At 51.3% G+C, this 19369-nt stretch overlaps 1 protein-coding gene across 7 annotated transcripts; it reads right to left on the bottom strand.

The window, feature by feature from the left end:
* Positions 1-7767: 7767 nt before the first annotated feature.
* CD19 (CD19 molecule) lies at positions 7768-13596 on the bottom strand. Of its 7 annotated transcripts, none has more exons than XM_077907145.1 (15): positions 13445-13596; positions 12954-13208; positions 12416-12619; positions 11992-12285; positions 10863-10970; positions 10573-10621; positions 10216-10304; positions 9662-9775; positions 9426-9530; positions 9269-9337; positions 9105-9164; positions 8952-9008; positions 8325-8417; positions 8122-8223; positions 7768-7967 (listed from the first exon to the last, which is right to left on the bottom strand). In XM_077907145.1, the coding sequence occupies exons 1-14, from the start codon at positions 13530-13532 to the stop codon at positions 8132-8134; spliced, it is 1677 nt and encodes a 558-aa protein (XP_077763271.1). In that variant the 5' UTR covers positions 13533-13596; the 3' UTR covers positions 7768-7967; positions 8122-8131. The 7 variants fall into 7 exon arrangements, 6 of the variants coding, with proteins under 6 accessions (XP_077763271.1, XP_077763270.1, XP_077763275.1 ...); XM_077907144.1 differs by having other exon boundaries at positions 11992-12306; XM_077907149.1 differs by lacking the exon at positions 10573-10621 and having other exon boundaries at positions 11992-12076.
* Between the last annotated feature and the right edge of the window lie 5773 nt (positions 13597-19369).

Genomic DNA, 19369 nt, shown 5'->3' on the forward strand with positions numbered 1-19369 from the left:
ACCACGGTCCCCCGCCTCTAGACGCCTCGCCCGACCCCCTCCGAGCGACTGCCGCCTGTCATTGGGTGACCCGTCCGCCAGTCAACACCTAGCCCCGCCCACACCGTCTGGCTCCTCCTCCCCGCCTGTTCATTGGCCCCTGCACCCGCCCATCAAGCATCCGCCACTGAAACCGAGGCGCCAAAGATTCCAGCCAGTTTCGGCGCAATGGGTCTAGGTTTCGATTCGTTCCAGCTCACCCATTGGCCGGCTGCCTCCTTCCGGACCAGCCCACCCGAGGCATCGGCGCTCGCGGTGGGTGGGGGAGCGGGGCATCCTGGGAATTGTAGTCCGTAAGTCCTCCGAGTACCTGGACGGCTTCAGAATTGCTTTCATTTTATTTATTAATTAACTTTTTTTTTTTTTTTAAGATTTTATTTACTTATGAGGCACACACACACAGGCAGAGGGAGAAGCAGGCTCCATGCAGGGAGCCCGACGTGGGACTCGATCCCGGGTCTCCAGGATCACGCCCTGGACTGAAGGCCGCGCTAAACCGCTGAGCCACCCGGGCTGCCCTAATTAACTTATTTTTAAGTAATCTTTACACCCAACTTGGGTGAGATCAAGAGTCATGGGCTCAGGAGCCTGAGTGGCTCAGCGGTTGAGCATCTGCCTTTGGCTCAGGCGTGATCAGGATCCCGGGAATGAGTACCCCGTCCGACTCCCTGCAAGGAGCCTGCTTCTCCCTCTGCTGAAAAGAAGGGGTGTGGTTCCCGCCCCCCCCCCCCCCCCCCCCGCCTTCCTGCTTTTGTTTCAGAATTTCTTTCTTGGTCCTTTTCATATGTATGTAAATCTCCATTGTGGTTAAATAAGCCTCTTGGAAATCTCGTAACTCAGGGACTCGGAGAGCTGGAAGTCATCTTTTTGAAATGCAAACATCTGGGGAGCTAGGTCCCCCACATTCTAGGGGGGAATAACAGTCTAATGTTGGGGGTGGGGGCTTCCTGCTACATATACTAGACTACTTCTGGCCATAAATAAGTGAGAATCTTGGATGAAAGCCAATGACCATGATAAAGTTAGGATGAACTTTGCGGGACAAGAGGTGTTGCTAAATCCTCTTGAAGCCTAGCTATTGTTTATCTTAGAAACGAGAAAAGAAAAAAAAGAAAAATGAGATGTGGGTTTTGGAATTTTATCTTGAAAACAGGATAGGGGGTTGTACCTGCTTGGCTACTTGTAGAATTGCTTGTGGGAAGATGAAGAAAAAGAATCTTATTCAAAATGAAGTTTGGGGATACCTGGCTGGCCCAGTGGGTAGAGCATGCGACTTTTGATTTCAGGGTCCTGAGTTCAAGCCCCACCTTGAGTGTAAGTGCAGCCACAAGTGGGTTGTCAAGGAAGAATTCTTGAGTTGTTTTCAGTGCAAAAGGTGCTTTTACTGTAGTACGGGGACAAGACCCATGGGCAGAAAGAGCCGCACTTATGCTATATGAAGCTGGTAGTTGTATGCCTAGTGCTCAAGAGAGAGGGGACATGCAGAGACTATTAGATCATGAATATCTTCGGGGCACCTGGGTAGCTCAGTGGTTGAGTGTTGGCTTTCTGCTCGGGTAGTGATCACGGGGTACTGGGATAGAGTCCCACATCAGGCTTCCCCGCAGGGGAAAAAAAGATTTTATTTATTTATTCATGAGAGACACAGAGAGAGAAAGAGAGGCAGAGACACAGGCAGAGGGAGAGGCAGGCTCCATGCAGGAAGCCGGCGTGGGACTTGATCCCGAGTCTCCAGGATCACACCCTGGGCTGAAGGTGGCGCTAAACCACTGAGCCACCCTGGCTGCCCCAAATAAATAAAATCTTTTTAAAAATCATGAATATCTTCTTTGAATTTCTTTTATTTTTAAAAAAGATTTTATTTAGTGGGGTGCCTGAATGGCTAAGTTGGTTGAGCATCTGCTTTTGCCTCAGGTCATGATCCCAGGGTCCCAGGATCCAGTCCTGCTTCAGGCTCCCTGCTCAGTGGGGAGTCTGCTTCTCCCTCTCCCTCTGCCTATTACTTTCCCTGCTTGTGCACGCACGCTCTCTCTCTCTCTCTCTCTCTCCTTCTCTCTCTCTCTCAATCTGTGTCAAATAAATAAATGAAATCTTTAAAAAAATAAAGATTTTATTTAGTTATTTTAGAGAGAGGGAGGGACCATATGTGGAGGGAGAGGGAGAGAATCTCAAGCAGACTCCTTGCTGGGCATAGAGCCCCACTGGGAGCCCCACTGGGAACTTGATGCAGGGATCAAGCCCAGGACCCTGAGAATATGACCCAAGGGAAAATCAAGAATCAGATATTCAATTGACTAAGCCACTCAGGTGCCCCTCTTCTTTGAATTTCTACTTGTAAAACTACCTTCACAAGATTTCTCTGGTGCTTATCAGTCAGTTCAATACTATTGGTGACATATATAGTCATGAGACCCTTTAAGAATGTAGCAGCCAGCATGTATTTGATCCTTGTTGGAACTATGCAGTCTTTAGGTCAGCCTTCTGAGCTAAAATGAACATTTTTCTGCTTCTATCCCTCATCAGAGCTTACTTAAAAATAAAAATTAAAAGCTGGGAGACCAGCAGGGGGAGCTCTCAAGTCCTATCACTCCTTGCACCCCTTTCCAGAACCAACAAGAAACTTAGAAAAAGAAAGATTTAGCTTGTACTTGTAAGAGGAAAAGCCTACCCCAGCAGAAGGAACTTTTCCCTTCATCCAGCAACAGCCCAGCCAATGTGACACTCATCACCACTCAGCCAATGAGAAGCCACTATGTTCATAACTCCCAGTTCACTCCAATGGACTTTTTATTTATAACAGCCCCTCCCAACTCTTCTCTGTTCCACAATAAAAGAGCAGTTCCTCTCCAGCCTGTCCTATGATTTTGTCAGAGCTTGCATGTCCTGGATAGCATTTCTGTGCTATTCCTGGATAAACCTGTTTTTGCTGGAAAAACACCTGACAGTATTCTTTTTTTTAGAGAGAGTGCATAAATGAGCGGGGAAGTGGGGCAGAGAGAGAAGGAGAGAGAATCTTAAGCAGGCTCCACATCCAGCACAGAACTCCATTCAGGGCCCTATCTCAGGCCCTGAGATCACCCCATGAACTGAAATCAAGAGGGGATGCCTGGGTGGCTCACCAGTTTAGTGCCTGCCTTTAGCCCAGGGTGTGTTCCTAGAGTCCCGTGATCAAGTCCCACATTGGGATCCCTGCATGGAGCCTGCTTCTCCCTCTGCCTATATCTCTACCTCTCTCTCTGTCTCTCATGAATAAATAGGTAAAATATTTAAAAGAAAAACGTCAGGGAATCCCTGGGTGGCTCAGCGGTTTGGCGCCTGCCTTGGCTCAGGGCGCGATCCTGGAGTCCCGGGATCGAGTCCCACATCAGGCTCCCGGCATGGAGCCTGCTTCTCCCTCCTCCTGTGTCTCTGCCTCACTCTCTCTCTCTCTCTCTCTCTCTCTGTCTATCATAAATAGATAAATAAATCTTTAAAATAAAGAAAGAAAGAAAAGAAAAGAAAAGAAAAGAAAAAAGTCAGATGCTCAACTGAGGCACCCAGGTGCCCATGACAATATTATCCTTCAGGTTAATGCCTGTAACATTTTGGTTTAATGCTTTCCATAATAAAAACTGTTTTGTGTTGGGTGCCTGGCTGGCTCAATGGTTGAGCATCTGCCTTTGGCTCAGGTCATGATCCTGGGGTCCTGGGGTCGAGTCCTGCATTGGGCTCTCCACAGGGAGCCTGCTTCTCCCTCTGCCTATGTCTCTGCCTCTCTCTTTGTATCTCTCATGAATAAATAAATAAAATCTTTAAAAAAAAAAAGTTTTGTGGAGGTTTTCCTACTACCTTGGTAGAGTTGGAAGAAGATTTTGTTTTTTCATTACATTTCCCCAACACACCCACCAACCACATTGTGCACTTCAGAAGCTACATATCCTCCACACATCTACCTTATTTGCAGCTCCTGCATATCATGTACCCCAACACAGCACAGACCTACCCCCTCAACACTTCACAACTCCCACATCACCTCCAACTGTATGACCCCGGACACCTCACCCCACACCTCCCACACCACACTTCACACACAATCAGCACGCATCACACAACCAGTACCATTGGCTCTCATACACATAATGTTCACATAACTTGGACTTCATACATCCATGTAGTGCAGCTTCTTGATCACCACGCACATCCTATTTCATCCTCCTCCTCCACCACACTGATACCCCCAACACATACACCCCAACTCCATCAGCACACACCTCACCCACCTCAAATCCTCTGTGCGGGCTGAGCTCAGGCTACTGAAGACGCACAGGTCCAGCAGGTGGTGCTGTTTACCAAGTGACAAAGGACCTAGGCTCTGGTAGAGGAAACCTTCAGCCACTTTTTTTTTTTTTTTTTTTTTTAAGATTGATTTATTGATTTGAGAAAGAGAGAGCAGCAGTAGAGGGCAAGGAGAAGCAAGTTCCCTGCTGAATGGAGAGCTTGATTCAGGGCTTGATGCAGGGCTTGATGTGGGGCTCAATCCCAGGACACTGGGATCATAACCTAAGCCAAAGGCAGCTACCTAATCAGCTGAGCCATCCAGGTGCCCCCCTTCAGCCACTCTTTGTAATTAGGTTGACCCTAGGGATTGCACCAAAAACCCTTCTGCCAGCCGTGGGCCCCACCCAGAGGCTACTGCAAACTATGGAGGCAGGGGGTAGTCCTGAGGACCTGGAACTTCCCTCAAGCCTCTTTCTTCTCAAACCATGCTCAAGAGCTGTGAGTGGTCCAGTCCCTGCCAAAAAAATCAGGTCATGTGGATGAGGAGAAGCTTTGGAGTGTGACTTCCTCCTGGGGAAGTCTGCACTGGAAGGAGCCCCAATCCAAATGATCTTGGTGCCCTCTGGTTCCTGGCACACAGAGGCCCCCCAATAAATGCCAAATCAAAATAATGGCTACTGTTTTGAGTGCTTACTATGGCAGTGTCAGGAGCTTTACATCTAAGACTCATTAAGGTAGGTATAATTATTACCCTATTTTACAGATGTTTGTCTGCAGCACACAGAGCATGAGTCACACAGCTAGAGAGGGGGTGAACTGGGATTCAAACCCAGATAGGCTGATTCTAGAGCAGTGGGCTGGAGCTGGCACACCTCTGTTTCTCAACTTCCCCCGAGACTTCTCTGGGTGGTGTGGCCCAGGAGGGCTCCATCCTCTGCAGTTCACCTCTCAGGGCTTTTCCGAGTCATTCCTTCCCTCCTCCTTCCCCACTCATTTCTGGAGCTCCTGATCTTTGCCACCACCTGGCTGGGCACCAGGGGCATAGAAAAGACTCTGACATAGATTCACCCCCAAGAAAGCAGGAAGCTTTCACCCAGAGTCACGTGCTCAGATGCTTCAGGCACAGGCAGGAAAGTGAAATGGAATAAAGCAGGTGGATGAAAGTAATAGGGAATGGCAGGGATTATGGCAAAATAGCTTATTTTGGCTGAAGGATAAAGTAGGGTTTTGAATGCTGAGCTAGATCTGGATTTCTTATTAATCTTTCTTTGCCACAGGGACTGTGTCCAAAATGGAAGCCCAAGGTAATTCTAGAAGTTCATATCCCACCTCCCAAACTCCAAACATACACTATCCAAGATACAGTATTTCTTTCTTCTTTTTTAAAATATTTTATTTATTTATTTATTTAATTTATTGACTTGAAACAGAGAGAGAGAATGTGCACAAGCATGGGTAGCAGCAGAGGAAGAGGGAGAAGCAGGCTCTCTGCTGAGCAGGGAGCCCGATGCAGGGCTCAATCCCAGGACCGTGGGATCATGACCTGAGCCAAAAGAAGATGCTTAACCGACTCAGCCATTGAGGCACATCAAGATTTTATTTTTTAAAGATTTTATGTATTTATTTGAAAAAGAGAGAGAGTGCACACAAGTGAGGCAGAGGGAGAGGGAGAAGCAGACTCCCCACTGAGCAGGGAGCACAATGTGGGGCTTGATCCCAGAACTCTGAGATCGTGACCTGAGCCAAAGGCAGACCCTTAACCAACTGAACCACCCAGGAGTTCATTTTTAAGTAATCTGTACACCCAATATGGGGCTCGAACTTACTACCCCGAGATTAAGAGTCACATGCTGGACCAACTGAGCCAGTCAGACACCCCTTCTTTTTCCTCTTTTTAAAATAGATATCTGAGCTCAAAAGCAAGACCGAATCTTCCTAGTGCCAGAAATAAAGAAGGAAATTAAAGCCACAACGGCAATAGTGTTGAAGTTAAGCAGTCCACAGGGATGCTGGGATCCTGAGGATTAGGGTTTTAATACCAACATGGGGACAGAGGTTACGCTGAGGCCCCAGGAGCAGCAGAGAAGTGAAACTGAGTGCCCTGTACAAAGCTAAGAGCTGAGAAGAGGCTGTTTCTTCTGTGCACAGAAGACAGACAAAAACAAAAAATCCATCCACAGTCCCTGGGTTGCAGCAAGCAAGCCATCCAACAGGTAGCGGTTGGGAAAGTCACCATGAGAAATCAGAACCCCAAGGCTCACCAAAGTATGGGCTTGCATTTTGACTAAACTTCCGGTAACAAACACCTGAGAAACACTCTGAGAAACTCACAAATGGTCAGAAATCTGTGTTGCCTGTAAGACTGGGGTAGAAGCCAAAGCAAGCTGGCCCCTAGGAATGGGCAGGGGGCCAGGGGACTCAGGGGACTCCGGCAGGTAGGAAAAACATGAAGAGGTCAAAGAAACCTCCCCTGGTGACACCACCATGGGAAAATTCAATCCACTATGCAGATAACAGTAACCATGCCATGCCCCCTCCCTAGTGCTCTTCTTTAATTGGGAAAACCGAGGGTCATTGAGCTTAAGCAAGTTACCAACAGTCAATTAGCAATCAAAGTATTTAAGTTCTCTGTGACATTGTCTTCTCTCAGCTGTAAAATGAGAATAATTTTAGGTATCTGTCCCTCATAGGATTGCTCCAGAGATAAAATGAAATGCTACTGGTAGGGCAGTCCAGGTGGCTCGGTGGTTTAGCTCTGCCTTTGGCCCAAGGCATGATCTTGGAAACCCTGGATTGGGTCCCACATCGGGCTCCCTGCATGGGGCCTGCTTCTCCCTCTGCCTGTGTCTCCACCTCTCTCTCTTTGTGGGTCTCTCATGAATAAATAAATAAAATCTTTAAGAAAAAAAAAAGAAAAAAGTGCTCAACGCACTTAAGTGGATTAATACCTAAGTTCTCAATGACCTTGGGAGGTTATTGCAAAGATTTTTTTTTAATTTATGAGAGACAGAGAGAGAGAGAGAGAGAGAGGCAGAGACACAGGCAGAGGGAGAAGCAGGCTCCATGCAGGGAGCCCGATGAGGGACTCAATCCTGGGACTCCAGGATCACACCCTGGGCCAAAGGCAGGCACCAAACTGCTGAGCCACCCAGGCATCCCGCTTATTGTAAAGATCAAATGAGCTGATTGATGTTAGAATATATGAGATGTTCAGTAAATGCCAGTGATGACCACCCTTCCTGGACAGCTTCCTCTTCCTTGGGCACCCACCACCACTGGATAAGCAATCACCCAACAACTGGATGGTGGCAATGGCAGGCAAATGAGGGAGATGGGAGCAGGCCAAGCCACAGGAGGAAAAAGGCCCCTCTGTACCCAGGATGCAGCTCTTCCTCCTCTGCTGGATTCGAGTGGGGGATGGGAGTACTCACCTTCCCTTCCCCTCCCATACACAGCATTTATGTCATAGGATTGGAAAAAGTCATTGAGTTTATTGGAGGAGTGCAAGGGGAGCCCAAGATTCATTGGTTTACACATATTCGCGCACACACATACACACACACAGATACACATATCCAAGGCAATGCTGCTCCAGATGTTGACGCTGTCTGCTTAGGTCCCAGATTTCAGGATCAGGTACAGATCTCAGGAGGAGCTTAAGGAGGCCCAGGCTAGGTAGAAGACATGGTGATGGGGAGGTTCCAGAAGCCCGCCCCCTGAACACCAGGCTTGGGAACCCCTTCCCCCTTCCCTCCCTGAAAACCACTTCCACTCCTACCATCTTCCTCTTTCTCCCCCTTCCTTAGAGGACTGTTCCCAGCTCACCTGAAGGGAATCATCTCGTGCTCCAGGTGCTCATGCGACCCCCTCCTCCCCACGCTGGTTCTGGCCCATTGGGATTATCCATGTTCTCATAGGAGTCTGCATCTGGTTAGGACCAGGAAAGATAAGATGCATCTAGAGCCAGAAGTAGGCTGGGAGGGGGTGAGCCTCAGAGGACAACAGGGGACAGCAGCAGAGGCACCCACCTTCCTCGTGACTGGGACCAGGCTGCGCCCGAACAGAGCGGAGCTGGGGGGCTGCATACAGGATCCCTCTCATATCCTCGTAGGACTGGGAGCCTGCTTGGGCAGGAGAGGTGAAGGCCTAGAGCCACGCTGGGCTTGGAGAAGGGAAGTGCAGCCTAAGATACAGAGGGAATCTAAGGAGCAGAGGGAGGCGGAAGGCCTGGCCGTACTAGGAAGGGGTGGTTAGGGTCAGCATCACATTCGGGGCCCTTGTTAACAGTTTGGTCAGATGTGGGTTGGATTATGATCATTGTCAAGAACAGAACTGGCACAAGTCAAAGTCAGAGCCATGAAGAGGTTGTAGAGACAGCTAGAGTCAAAGCTGTGGTTTGCATGGGGGCCGGGGTGATGGGCAAGTCAAAATCCAGGCGGGAATCCCACTAGGATCTGAGTAGATGTTCATAAGTTAGGGTTGGGGTAAATACTGGGATCAGGATTAGGGTTGAGGTTAGTGTTAGAGTCCATCCAAAGCCAGAATTACACCTGGGGTTAGAGTCAAGGTCAAGGTTGAGGCTGAGCCTGGAGTCAGAGCTGAGGCCAGGTCAACCCAATCTGTGCAAGGCAGGGACGGTTCCTAGCATTTCTCACCAAGAGAGGTTGCCTCCTTGCTGGGGTCCCAGACTGACCCACGGGGGCTCAGAAAGTCTAGAGAAGGGAGATGGAAGTTATTCCTCCTGGTCTCCAGGTCACACATATACTCCCCTACACACCCCACATTAATGTGACACTCCTCACACACACCTACTGTCCTGGTGACTGGCTGGGCCAGCTCTTCATCCTCATTCTCGTAAGACTCAGCAGCTGCAGAAAGAAGAGAACTCCAGAGATCACTCCTGCCCTGTAGGGGCTCCACAGCCAACTGGGTCCTCCCAAGCCTCTGAGGCCCCACAAGGACCCCAAATTACCGCTGGAGAAGGAGTCTTCATCCTCAGGACCCAAGGCCTCATCCTCAGGATTCTCATAGCCGCTGCCATCTGGTAGTGGAGAAGGAGGGGGGTCCAGCGTGGGCTCACAGTCCATGGCTGAGAAGGTGGGGGAGCCGTGGGGGGGGCGCGGTCTTACCCTGGGAGAGTTGGTCTTGCCCACGGTTGGAGTCATTCTCGTAAAACTCGGAGCCCTCCTCACTGTCTGGCTCTTCATAGGCCTCCCCTTCCTCTTCTTCTGGGCCTGGGGTTTAGGGACGCGAATAGGAACTGAGTCACAGCCCCCCCACCCCCCGCCTCCAGGCGCCGCCAGTCCAGCATTCCTGCCACAGAGCCTCAGGGGAGGACCCCCCCGCCCCCCCGCCCCCCAAGCACCTGCCGGCGGCGGGCTCCGAGACCCCGCGGCTCCAGCCTCCGGGACGTCGCTGCGCGGGCTTCCGTAAGACTGGACGGCGGCCCCGAAGCCTGCAGCCCACCTCAGGGCGCGTCCTGGAGGAAGGAGCGTGGTAGCGAGGGAGAAGGGATGCCGCGGGTCGAGGCTAAGGGTCTGCGAGGCTGTGCAGGGGACGGGAAGGTCCCGGGGCGGCGGGGGCGGGGCGGCCGGGTGCGCCTCCCGGGCCGGAGCCGAGGGGCGGGACCCACAGCCGAGGGCGTGGCCTCAGCCTCAGGAGGTGTGGCTCTCGGAACTAGACTGCAGGTCCCGCGACCTGGGGGCGGGGCCAGCGCCGGGGGCGGGGCCACGGGCTTTGGGGGCGGGCCCTGGCGTTGGGGGCGGGGCTCGAGTCTGGGCGGGACTCCGCGCCCCGGGGTGCGCTCTTTTTTTCTGAAGGCGGAGCTCTGAGCTCGGGGAGGCTGGGCGCCCCGGGATTGGAGTGACGGAAAAGGGGTGGGGTTCAGCTCGGAGTCAGTGACCTGGCGGTGCCTCCTACCCGTGCCAGAGGTGGGCGTGGGAAGGGAGAGCACGTTGCCGTACTGATTCTGGGCCCCGCTTCCCGGGGGAGGCGTCACTTTGAAGAACCTGGAGGAGGACCGGGAGTTGCACTGTGAGGTCTGGCCCTCAGCGCCTAAGATGTAGTCACGTGTATTTGCTCCTCTGTTCTGCCGCGGCTTACAGAGGGGTCTGGGATGACTTCAAGGAGGTCTTCACAGAGGAGGTAGCTTTGGAACTTGGGCAGTATTTCAGGGGTAGAGGTGGGGAATAACACGATGAGCGGAGGACACAGTAAGTGCAAAGCATTGAGCCAAAGTGCAGGGATGAAAGACTGCAGGGGCGCTCGTGTCATTACCGTCTGGTGGGATCGGTCATTCGCTTTCTTTTCCTCCTGAGGATCAGGGCTGGTGAGAGTGAGGGGGCGTGATCAGAAGAGGCAGGGGGAGGTCACTTGGGTCAATGGAGGGGAGGGGACTTCAAAGTAAGTTGGAGGGCGGTTAGAGGAGTGGGAAGCAGGACTGGAGATCTGTGGGGGAGGTATGGGAAGAGAAAAGGTGGCTATCGGACTGGCTGGTGTGAGCTGTCCTGGGCGGTCCTGGGGAAGATGGGGTATGTTGGGCAGACAGGCTGGAGGACATGACTCACCTCTTCGAAGATGAAGAAAGCTCACCAGGGAACCCAGGCAGAAGATCAGATAAAGTAATGGCACAGCAGGGACTTTCCAGCCACCAGTCTCCAGCAGCCAGTACCTTACTGTGAGGGAGAAGCAGCTATGAGAAGGGACCCCAGGCTGGCATGCTGCTCCCCAGCCTCAAGACCTCAAAGGGGCATAAGTCTGGGGACATGGACAAGACACAACCCCCAAATTACAAGCTACCAGGGGGGCTCGCCTCCCTCCCTCTGAGGTCCGGGACCATGCCCCAGAGCCTGACCTGAGGCCTAGGGCAGTATCTACAGAAAAAAACATTACTATAGTTAGACTATGTTGGGATTCAGGAGAGCATGAAGATCAGCTTCCTGCTGCAGTTAAGGACAGTCATGTTCAAAGTGAAGGACAGAGTCACATTCACAAAGTTAGAGGTAGGAAGCAGCAATGTACTGGGGTGAAGTGTAGAGTGAAAGTTGAGGTTGAGTTTGAGAACTGTGGTTACGGTTAGCATGGGAGGATTATATCAAGGGAGTAAGAAGGGTCAGAGCACTGTGACCAGTTTGATGGGTGGGTGAGGAAAAGGAAGGATACCCAGGTTCCTGGCTTTGGCCCATGGGCAGGTGGTAGTGTCCTTCACTGACACACAGACACCCACAAGACTTGGGGAAGATATTGAGTATGACTTTGTATATTTTGAACCTTCAGGGGCATCAAATGACAGGAAATGGCTGGGGGTGAGGTGTATGGAGCCTGGAATCAAGTCACTAAGGCGTGGAGGCCTAAGGAGTCATGGGAGTAAAGGAGGTCAAACAGGAAGAGTGTGTAAACAAGAATGAGAGAGCACTGATGGAACAGGATGAGGCCTCAGAGGTCCAACAGTGAGGGGGGAGGAGGAGAAGGAAGACCCTACCAAAGCAGTTGGGAAGAAGTAACCAGTGATAGGAGACCCAGAAAAGTAGTGATTTGGAAACAAGGGAGGACAGAGGTAGCGTCAGTGGTCAGGATAGAAGCTGGGGTTTGGGATGAGTCTGGTACTAGCTCCCAGGTAGGGGCGCCAAGGTTGACTGGCTCCCAGTTCTTCCCAGGAGCCCCACACAGATGCCCCACCATTGGGAGAAGCTCTACCTGACTGGGCAATGACCTTCAGCTGCATCTCGACGGTCCTGTTGCCATGGTAACAACGATAGGTACCAGCATCTCGAACTGTGGCCTGAGGCAGCAACAGAACAGCCCCTCCGCTGAGGGTGCCCAGGACCCACATCTCTCTGCCTGGGGCATCCTCCCTCAGGTCTAAGCTCAGCAAGGAGATGTTATGCTTCTTGGGGCGCACGTGGGTCCAGGAGATGGGGCCTCTGGCCACGAAGGCAGGGGGCACCTCACAGGGCAGCCAGAATGTGGAGCCAGGGGCCACGATGAGGTCTGGGGCAGGGAGAGCCAAGGCTAGGAAAATGTAATCCTTGGGGTCTCCTCCCTGCAAACCCTCCAATTCCCAATCACCATCCCCTCATCCCTGAAACCCTCCCTTCCCGGCATCTCCGCAGCACCTTACCTTGGTTGAGGCTCTGGTTCAGAGTGCCCCGGGGCAGGGCACATTCAGGGTCTGTCTCCCAGATCTCAGGGTGGTCTTTTTCCCACACGTACAGCTGGGAGCTTGTGGGGTAACGAGAAGAGGGCTTGGGGCCCTCTGAGGGTCGGTTCCCCAGGCCACAGCCTGAGTCATTTAGGGCTGAAGCATTCCACCGGAAGAGCTCCCCTGGGAAGAGACCCAGAACCAGATACAGACACATCCAGGAAAGGCAGAGAGATACAGAGACCCAGAAAACCAAAGACAGATGGAGACAAAGACCCAGAGAGAGAGATAAGAACGACAACTCAGAGAGAGGAGAGAGTGAAAGATGGAACAGCTCAGTGTTGAAGTCACAAAGCCACAGGAGTTTTGAGGAGCCACCTGGAACCAGCGGCAGGCATGCTCGATCCTCAGCCCCTCCAGCCCCTCCTCCCAAATCTGTTTTAGCTGCTGAAGGCCTCCATCCGAGCTGGGCCTCCCTCTTCTCGTCCGCCCCTCCCTGCCCCAGCCCAGACCTCACCACTGCCTTCCACGCTGACTGTCCAGCCGGACTGCCAGGCCTGCTCGGAAGGGGGCCCCGGCTGGCACAAGTAGAAGCCCCCCATCTGGTCAGAGACGTTGAAGACGAACAGCTGGATGCCCAGAGACCCCTTCCGGACGCCCAGGCCTTGTGACCAGAGGCCCAGCTCTGACTGAGCCCCCTGAAACCAGGCCTGCTGCTCAAGGGGACCATCTGAGGGAACTTTGAGGCATGGCAGCTCAGCTTTGCCTCCCTCTGAGGAGAAAGAAAGAGGGAGAGGAACCCTTCGCCCCCTTCATTCCTCACACTGGATTATTACCCAGCACCCCCCACCAGCTGGGAGTGTGTGAGCTCTCAGAGTCCCAACTCCTCCCTGAATTTTGCAAATAACAAAATGAAGGCCCAGAGAGGGTGGGTTCCTTGGCCGAGGGCACCCAGCGGAAGCCAAGTTTCCACCCCCAACTCTTTCCATCTGTACCCTTTGGACATACCTTTAGCCTCCACCTGCAGTGTTTCCTGGGGCCTGACTCCCTCGGGTGTAAGGAAGAGGAGGAAGAAGAGGAGGAGAGGAGGTGGCATGGCGGCCAGACTCCCCGGGGCACCCAGCTTGGCCGCGCAGGGGATGCTGGGGCAGGCGGGGGCCTGGGGGGCACTGAACCATGAGCGTCTGTGGGGGCGGGCGAGCGGGCAGTCCCCCAGGGAGGAAGGGGTGGTCACACCTCCAGTCCCCTTCTCCATGCACCCCTCTAGACCCACAAAACTTGTCTTCTCCCTGCCACGCTTTTATTTTCATCCCGATACTTAACCACCGTGTGAAATGATCTTGTTTGTGTGTCTACTTGTTCACTTTCTGTTCCTCCCACTAGAATGTAAGCCCCTTGAGGCAGAGCCTTGGTCTTGTTCAACACTGTATGCTCGGTGCTCTGGGACGGTGCTTGGGGCATAGCAGGGGGCCCAATAAATATTTGTTGAATTGAGTGGCTCCACTTTTGGGGGCTCTCTCCTCCCCTTCCCTTCTTTAACCCCAGGCTTTAAACCCATTTCTCTTCACACACACACATATACCCCATTCATTTTTTCGACTGGCATTTCTTGGGCCTCCTTCCCACTCGGTAAAACCAGCCTGTCACACATCCTTTGAGATCTGGAAGACTTGACTGAATGCTCTGTGCCTGGGCAGCCCGGGTGGCTCGGTGGTTTAGCACTACCTTCGGCCCAGAGTGTGATCCTGGAGACCCAGGGTCGAGTCCCACGTTGGGCTCCCCACATGGAGCCTGCTTTTCCCTCTGACTATGTCTCTGCCTCTTTCTCTGTGTCTCTCATGAATAAATAAATAAAATCTTAAAAAAAAAAAAAAAAAAAGAATACTCTGTGCCTACCACTTGGCTAAGTTTCTTCATCTCTCTAAGCTCTGGTTTCTTTCTCTGTAAACTGGGGATAATAATAGCGCTAGCAAAATCTCATTTGGGGGGCACTGGGTGGCTCAGTGGTTGAGCTCAGTCTGCCTTCAGCCCAAGGCAGGATCCAGGATCCTGGGGTCCCAGGATCGAGTTCCGCATCAGGCTCCCCTTGAGGAGCCTGCTTCTCCCTCTGCCTATGTCTGTGTCTCTCAAGAATAAATAACTAAAATATTTTTTTTAAAATCTTGTTTGTGAACAGTTTTTAAAAAGATTTTACTTAATTATCCATGAGAAACACAGACAGAGAGGCAGAGGAAGAAGCAGGCTCCATGCAAGGAGCCCGATATGGGACTCAACCCCAGGACTCCAGGATCACACCCTGAACCAAAGGCAGGCGCTCAACCACTGAGCCACCCAGGCGTCCCTTGTTTGTGGACATTAAACAGGGTGGTGTACCTATGGCATTTGTCCCCAGGGCCCAGTACATAGTAGGCCCTCAGTTACTGAGAGACAGCATCAGTCAATGGCCAAGAGCACAAGCCAGGCTGCCCCTGGAGCTTCTGCACAGCAAACCCAAGACATGCCTGGTGACAAATGCCCCTTAGTCTCCCACTTCTTCCCCCAAGAAGCCCCTGCTTTGGTGATGGAAGGAACCCACTTAGAAATGGGGAAATTGAGGCCCCCAAAGGGCAAAGTGTTGCCTGAGATCACACGAGAACTGGTGGTATAGTGACGCCTGGGTGGCTGAGCAGTTGAGCGCTGAGCGTCTGCCTTGACTCAAGGTGATTCCGGATCTGGGGATCAAGTCCTGTATCAGGCTCCCCACAGGGAGCCTGCCTCTCTCTCTGCCTGTGCCTCTGCCTCTCTGTGTCTCTCATAACTAAATAAAATCTTAAAAAAAAAAAAAGAGCTAGTGGTGCACTAGAACTCCAGGGTCCCAACTCTGAAATCTGTGCTCTGCCACCCCACCCCCCCACCCCCACCCCCGCCAACGTCTGTCTCTTCGTCTCCCTCCTCCTCTGGCTCTCTCTGCACTTCTTTCACTCTGCAGTCACTCGGAAAGGGGCCAGGCACCCAGGAGATCTGCTCTCTCAGTTGCTGGTTCCCAGGACCGGGGCTTGCTGGGCTGCAGCTTCCTGTTTGCTTCAGGCAAACCCCAGGGGACCCTCCAGCTGTCAGGGCCCCCACTTCCTTTTGGTCGGGTTGGGGTGGCCCAGAGGGGGAGAGTGGGGCATTGGAGAATGAGAAGATGAGGTAGCAGGACCCCGTTTGCCTTCCGTCCAACAAAATCTGTCCAGTTCTCTTCATTAGCTTTCCAGCCGCCTCATGGGCAGTTTCCTGATGAGCACACATCATCCCCCTGCTCAGAACAAGAATGGCTGTTTCTCTGCCTAAAATACACACTCCAAGCCATGGCCTCCAAAGGCCTGAGGCTCCCCCAGCTGCAGTTCCCACCTCCACCCTCCGCTGCTCAGGGCAGCCATCACTCCAAACAAAGCCTTCGCACTTCCTTGCTGCTCTTCCTCCTGGATGTACCCTCGGCTCTTCAGTCTTCAGGGTCTCAGCTTCACTGGCTCCTTTTCATCCCTCAGGCCTCCATTCAAATGTTACTTCCTCACAGAGGTCTTCCCTAACACCCCCTCCCACCTACTTTTTGATTTCACACCCCACTTTTATTTCTTTCCCAGCATTTGCCTGGTTCCCAAATATGCTTGTTTCTTTGTTCATCCCTCATTTGCTTCCTGTGGCAGAACGTTTGCTCTTTCACAACAGGGATCTTTCCTGTCTCGCTCTCCAGCATCTAGTAGGTGCTCAATTAAGTATCTGTTCCGCCAGAGCATGAGAGTCCCTCAAGGGAAACCAGGCCAGAGGGGGAGCTTTTATGCTGTACCACCCAACCCCAATCATAGGAAGCCCAGTAAATTACAGACCCAACAGAAAAGCCCTCCAGGGAAACAGTCACCAGTTACAGGCCCTGGGTGGGTTGATGTAGGTTGGAAAGATGTAGGTTGGGTCTCCTACAAGAAAAGATGTAGGAAAAGGAAGGATGGATGTAGGTTGGGTCTCCTACAAGAAATAGACCACCCCTACAACTCAGCCAATAAGAAACTATCATCGCCCTGAACTCCTGCTTTTCCCCAGTGGACTTTCTTCCAAACAACCCCTCCTGACTTCTTTTTCCTTCTCCCTAAAATAACATTCCTCTCCTTTGTTTGTTGGGCTAGCCTATGGTTTTTGGTGTGCTTGCCTCTTCTGAGTTGCAAGTCTCTGCTCTTCCCAAATAAACTCAGTTTTTTTTTTTTTAATTTTTATTTATTTATGATAGTCACAGAGAGAGAGAGAGAGAGAGAGGCAGAGACACAGGCAGAGGGAGAAGCAGGCTCCATGCACCGGGAGCCCGACGTGGGATTCGATCCCGGGTCTCCAGGATCGCGCCCTGGGCCAAAGGCAGGCGCTAAACCGCTGCGCCACCCAGGGATCCCTAAACTCAGTTTTCGCTGGTAGAGTACCTTTTATTTTTAACATCCACAAAAGGAAGGAAATTAGGAAGAGCAAAAGAAAACTTTCTCTTCACTTCCCTCTCATGCACTCAGTTGCCAAGGCTAGCACAGTTTTCATCCTAAATATTTCTAGGATCAACTTCCTCCTCTTATTGGACTCTTCCCTTCCAATCAGAACCACATCAACAGCCTCTTTTGTTGTGGGCTGTCTTCTGCCTCTTTTGCTTTTACCTATACTCCACACAGAAAGAACTTCCTTGGTATTAGTCAAGTGTGTCTCCTGCTCAACAGCCTTCAGAGGCTCCCAGGGTCTCAGGATAAACTCCAAGCCTAATAGTTGACTGGAGCTGTTATCATCTTCATTTCACCTTTTCAAGAAACTCTGCCTCACACACAGGGAATCTTAGGGCAGTCAGCCACTATGGGCAGTAAGCTGCTGGGGATTTATAAACTGGAGTTAACCTAGCTAGATTTCTTTTTAAGTTTACTTATTTTAGTAATCTCTACATCCAACATGAGGCTTGAACTCACAACCTGACCAGGAGATCAAGGGTCACTTGCTCCTCATGCTGAGCCAGCCTGGCACCCCTAATCTGGCCAGATTTGCATTTTCTAAAACTCTCACTGGCTGGCTGCAATGTGGAGGGGGAGAGTAGAGAGAGGCCAGAGAGATCACTAAGCAAAGTGTTCATTCTTCATTCATTTATTTATTCATCAAATGTTTATTTTATTTTCTTTAAAGATTTTATTTATTAAGACACTTTATTTTTTTTTTAATTTTATTTATTTATGATAGTCACACACACACAGAGAGAGAGAGAGAGAGAGAGAGAGAGAGAGGCAGAGACACAGGCAGAGGGAGAAGCAGGCTCCATGCACCGGGAGCCCGACGTGGGATTCGATCCCGGGTCTCCAGGATCGCGCCCTGGGCCAAAGGCAGGCGCCAAACCGCTGCGCCACCCAGGGATCCCAAGATTTTATTTATTAATTCATGAGAGACACAGAGAGAGAGAGAGGCAGAGAGACACAGGCAGAAGCAGGCCTCATGCAGGGAGCCCGACGTGGGACTCAATCCCCGGGGCATCTAGGATCACACCCTGGGCTGAAGGCAGCACTAAACCGCTGAGCCACCTGGCTGCCTCCCAAATGTTTATTTACTATGTTTTGGTTGTTTGTTTTTAAAGATTTATTTATTTATTTATTTATTCATGAGAAACACAGAGAGAGGCAGAGACACAGGCAGAGGGAAAAGTGGGCTCCTGCAGGGATCCTCAATCCCGGAATTCCAGGATCACACCCTGAGCCAAATGCAGATGTTCAACAGCTAAGCCATCCAGGTGTGTTCCCCCCCCCACCCCCCGCCCACCTTTTTTTTGTAATCAGGCCCTGTGCTAGGTGCTGGGGAAATAGCAGGAGACAAGACACTTCATAGAGTTTTGATTCAAGTTTTGGGGACTTGGAAGGGCAAAGAGTGACAGGTAATAAGCAAGTTAATCAGTAAACAATTTCAAATGGTGAGAAGTTATCTAATGATGGATCGGTGATACAGGTAGCTCCTTGAGACAGGATGGTCAGGGAAGGCCTCATGAAGAAGGTGACTTCTGAGGTGGGGAAAAGTTTAGTATTCAAGTAAGGTCATGTTTAGTTTTGTTAGGAACTGTTTTTTAGAAGTTTGCTTGTTTATTTAAGTAATCTCTACACCCAATGTGGGGCTAAAACTCGGTACCCCAAGATCAAGAGTCACATGCTCTTGATCAGTCAGGCACCTCCAGAGTGGCTATACCGTTTACATTTACCACCAGGAATATAAGAGAAATCCAGTTTTTCCACATACCCACCAGCATTTGGTATTATCACTCTTTTTTTAAATTTTAGCCATCCTGGTAGGTTTGTACTGATAACTCCTTGTGGTTTTAATCTGCATTTCCCTAATGGCTGATGACTGCGAACGTCTTTTCTTGCGCATATTTGCCATCCGTGACATCAGTGAAAGGTCTATTCCTGTCCTTTGACCGTGCATTGAACTAGAAGATTTTAAGCTGACATATGATGTTTTTGCAAAGATCACTCTAAACGCTTTGAGAATTAACTAAAGGAGCCAAAAGGTGACACAGGGAAACAGGAGACGTTATGGAAGTCTAGGAGAGAGATGGCGTTAGTGGGGAGAAGAAAAAGGAACACCTTCTGGAATATTCAGTCCTTTGGAGGTAGAGGTTTACAGGACTTGCAGGCTCCTGGAATGTACTTCAAAGAGGGAGAAACGGGCTTGGGAGAATGAGAATCAAGATCCTAGACCTAAGTTTGAGCTGCCTGTCACCGCCCAAGGGAAGATGTCAGGTCGCCTGTTGGAAAGTTCACAGATAATGAGACCTTGATTTAGGGCAGGGGCCCCGGGAGGAGAGGAGGGATTTGAGAGGCCCAGGAAAGGGCGGCGGGGCGGCGGGGCGGCGGGGCGGGGAGGGGGGGATTAGCAGGAAGCCCTGACTGGTTGAGTATCAAGGTGGGGGCGGGGACG

This window comes from Canis aureus, chromosome 8 (assembly GCF_053574225.1).
Source record: "Canis aureus isolate CA01 chromosome 8, VMU_Caureus_v.1.0, whole genome shotgun sequence".
Lineage (NCBI taxonomy): Eukaryota > Metazoa > Chordata > Mammalia > Carnivora > Canidae > Canis > Canis aureus.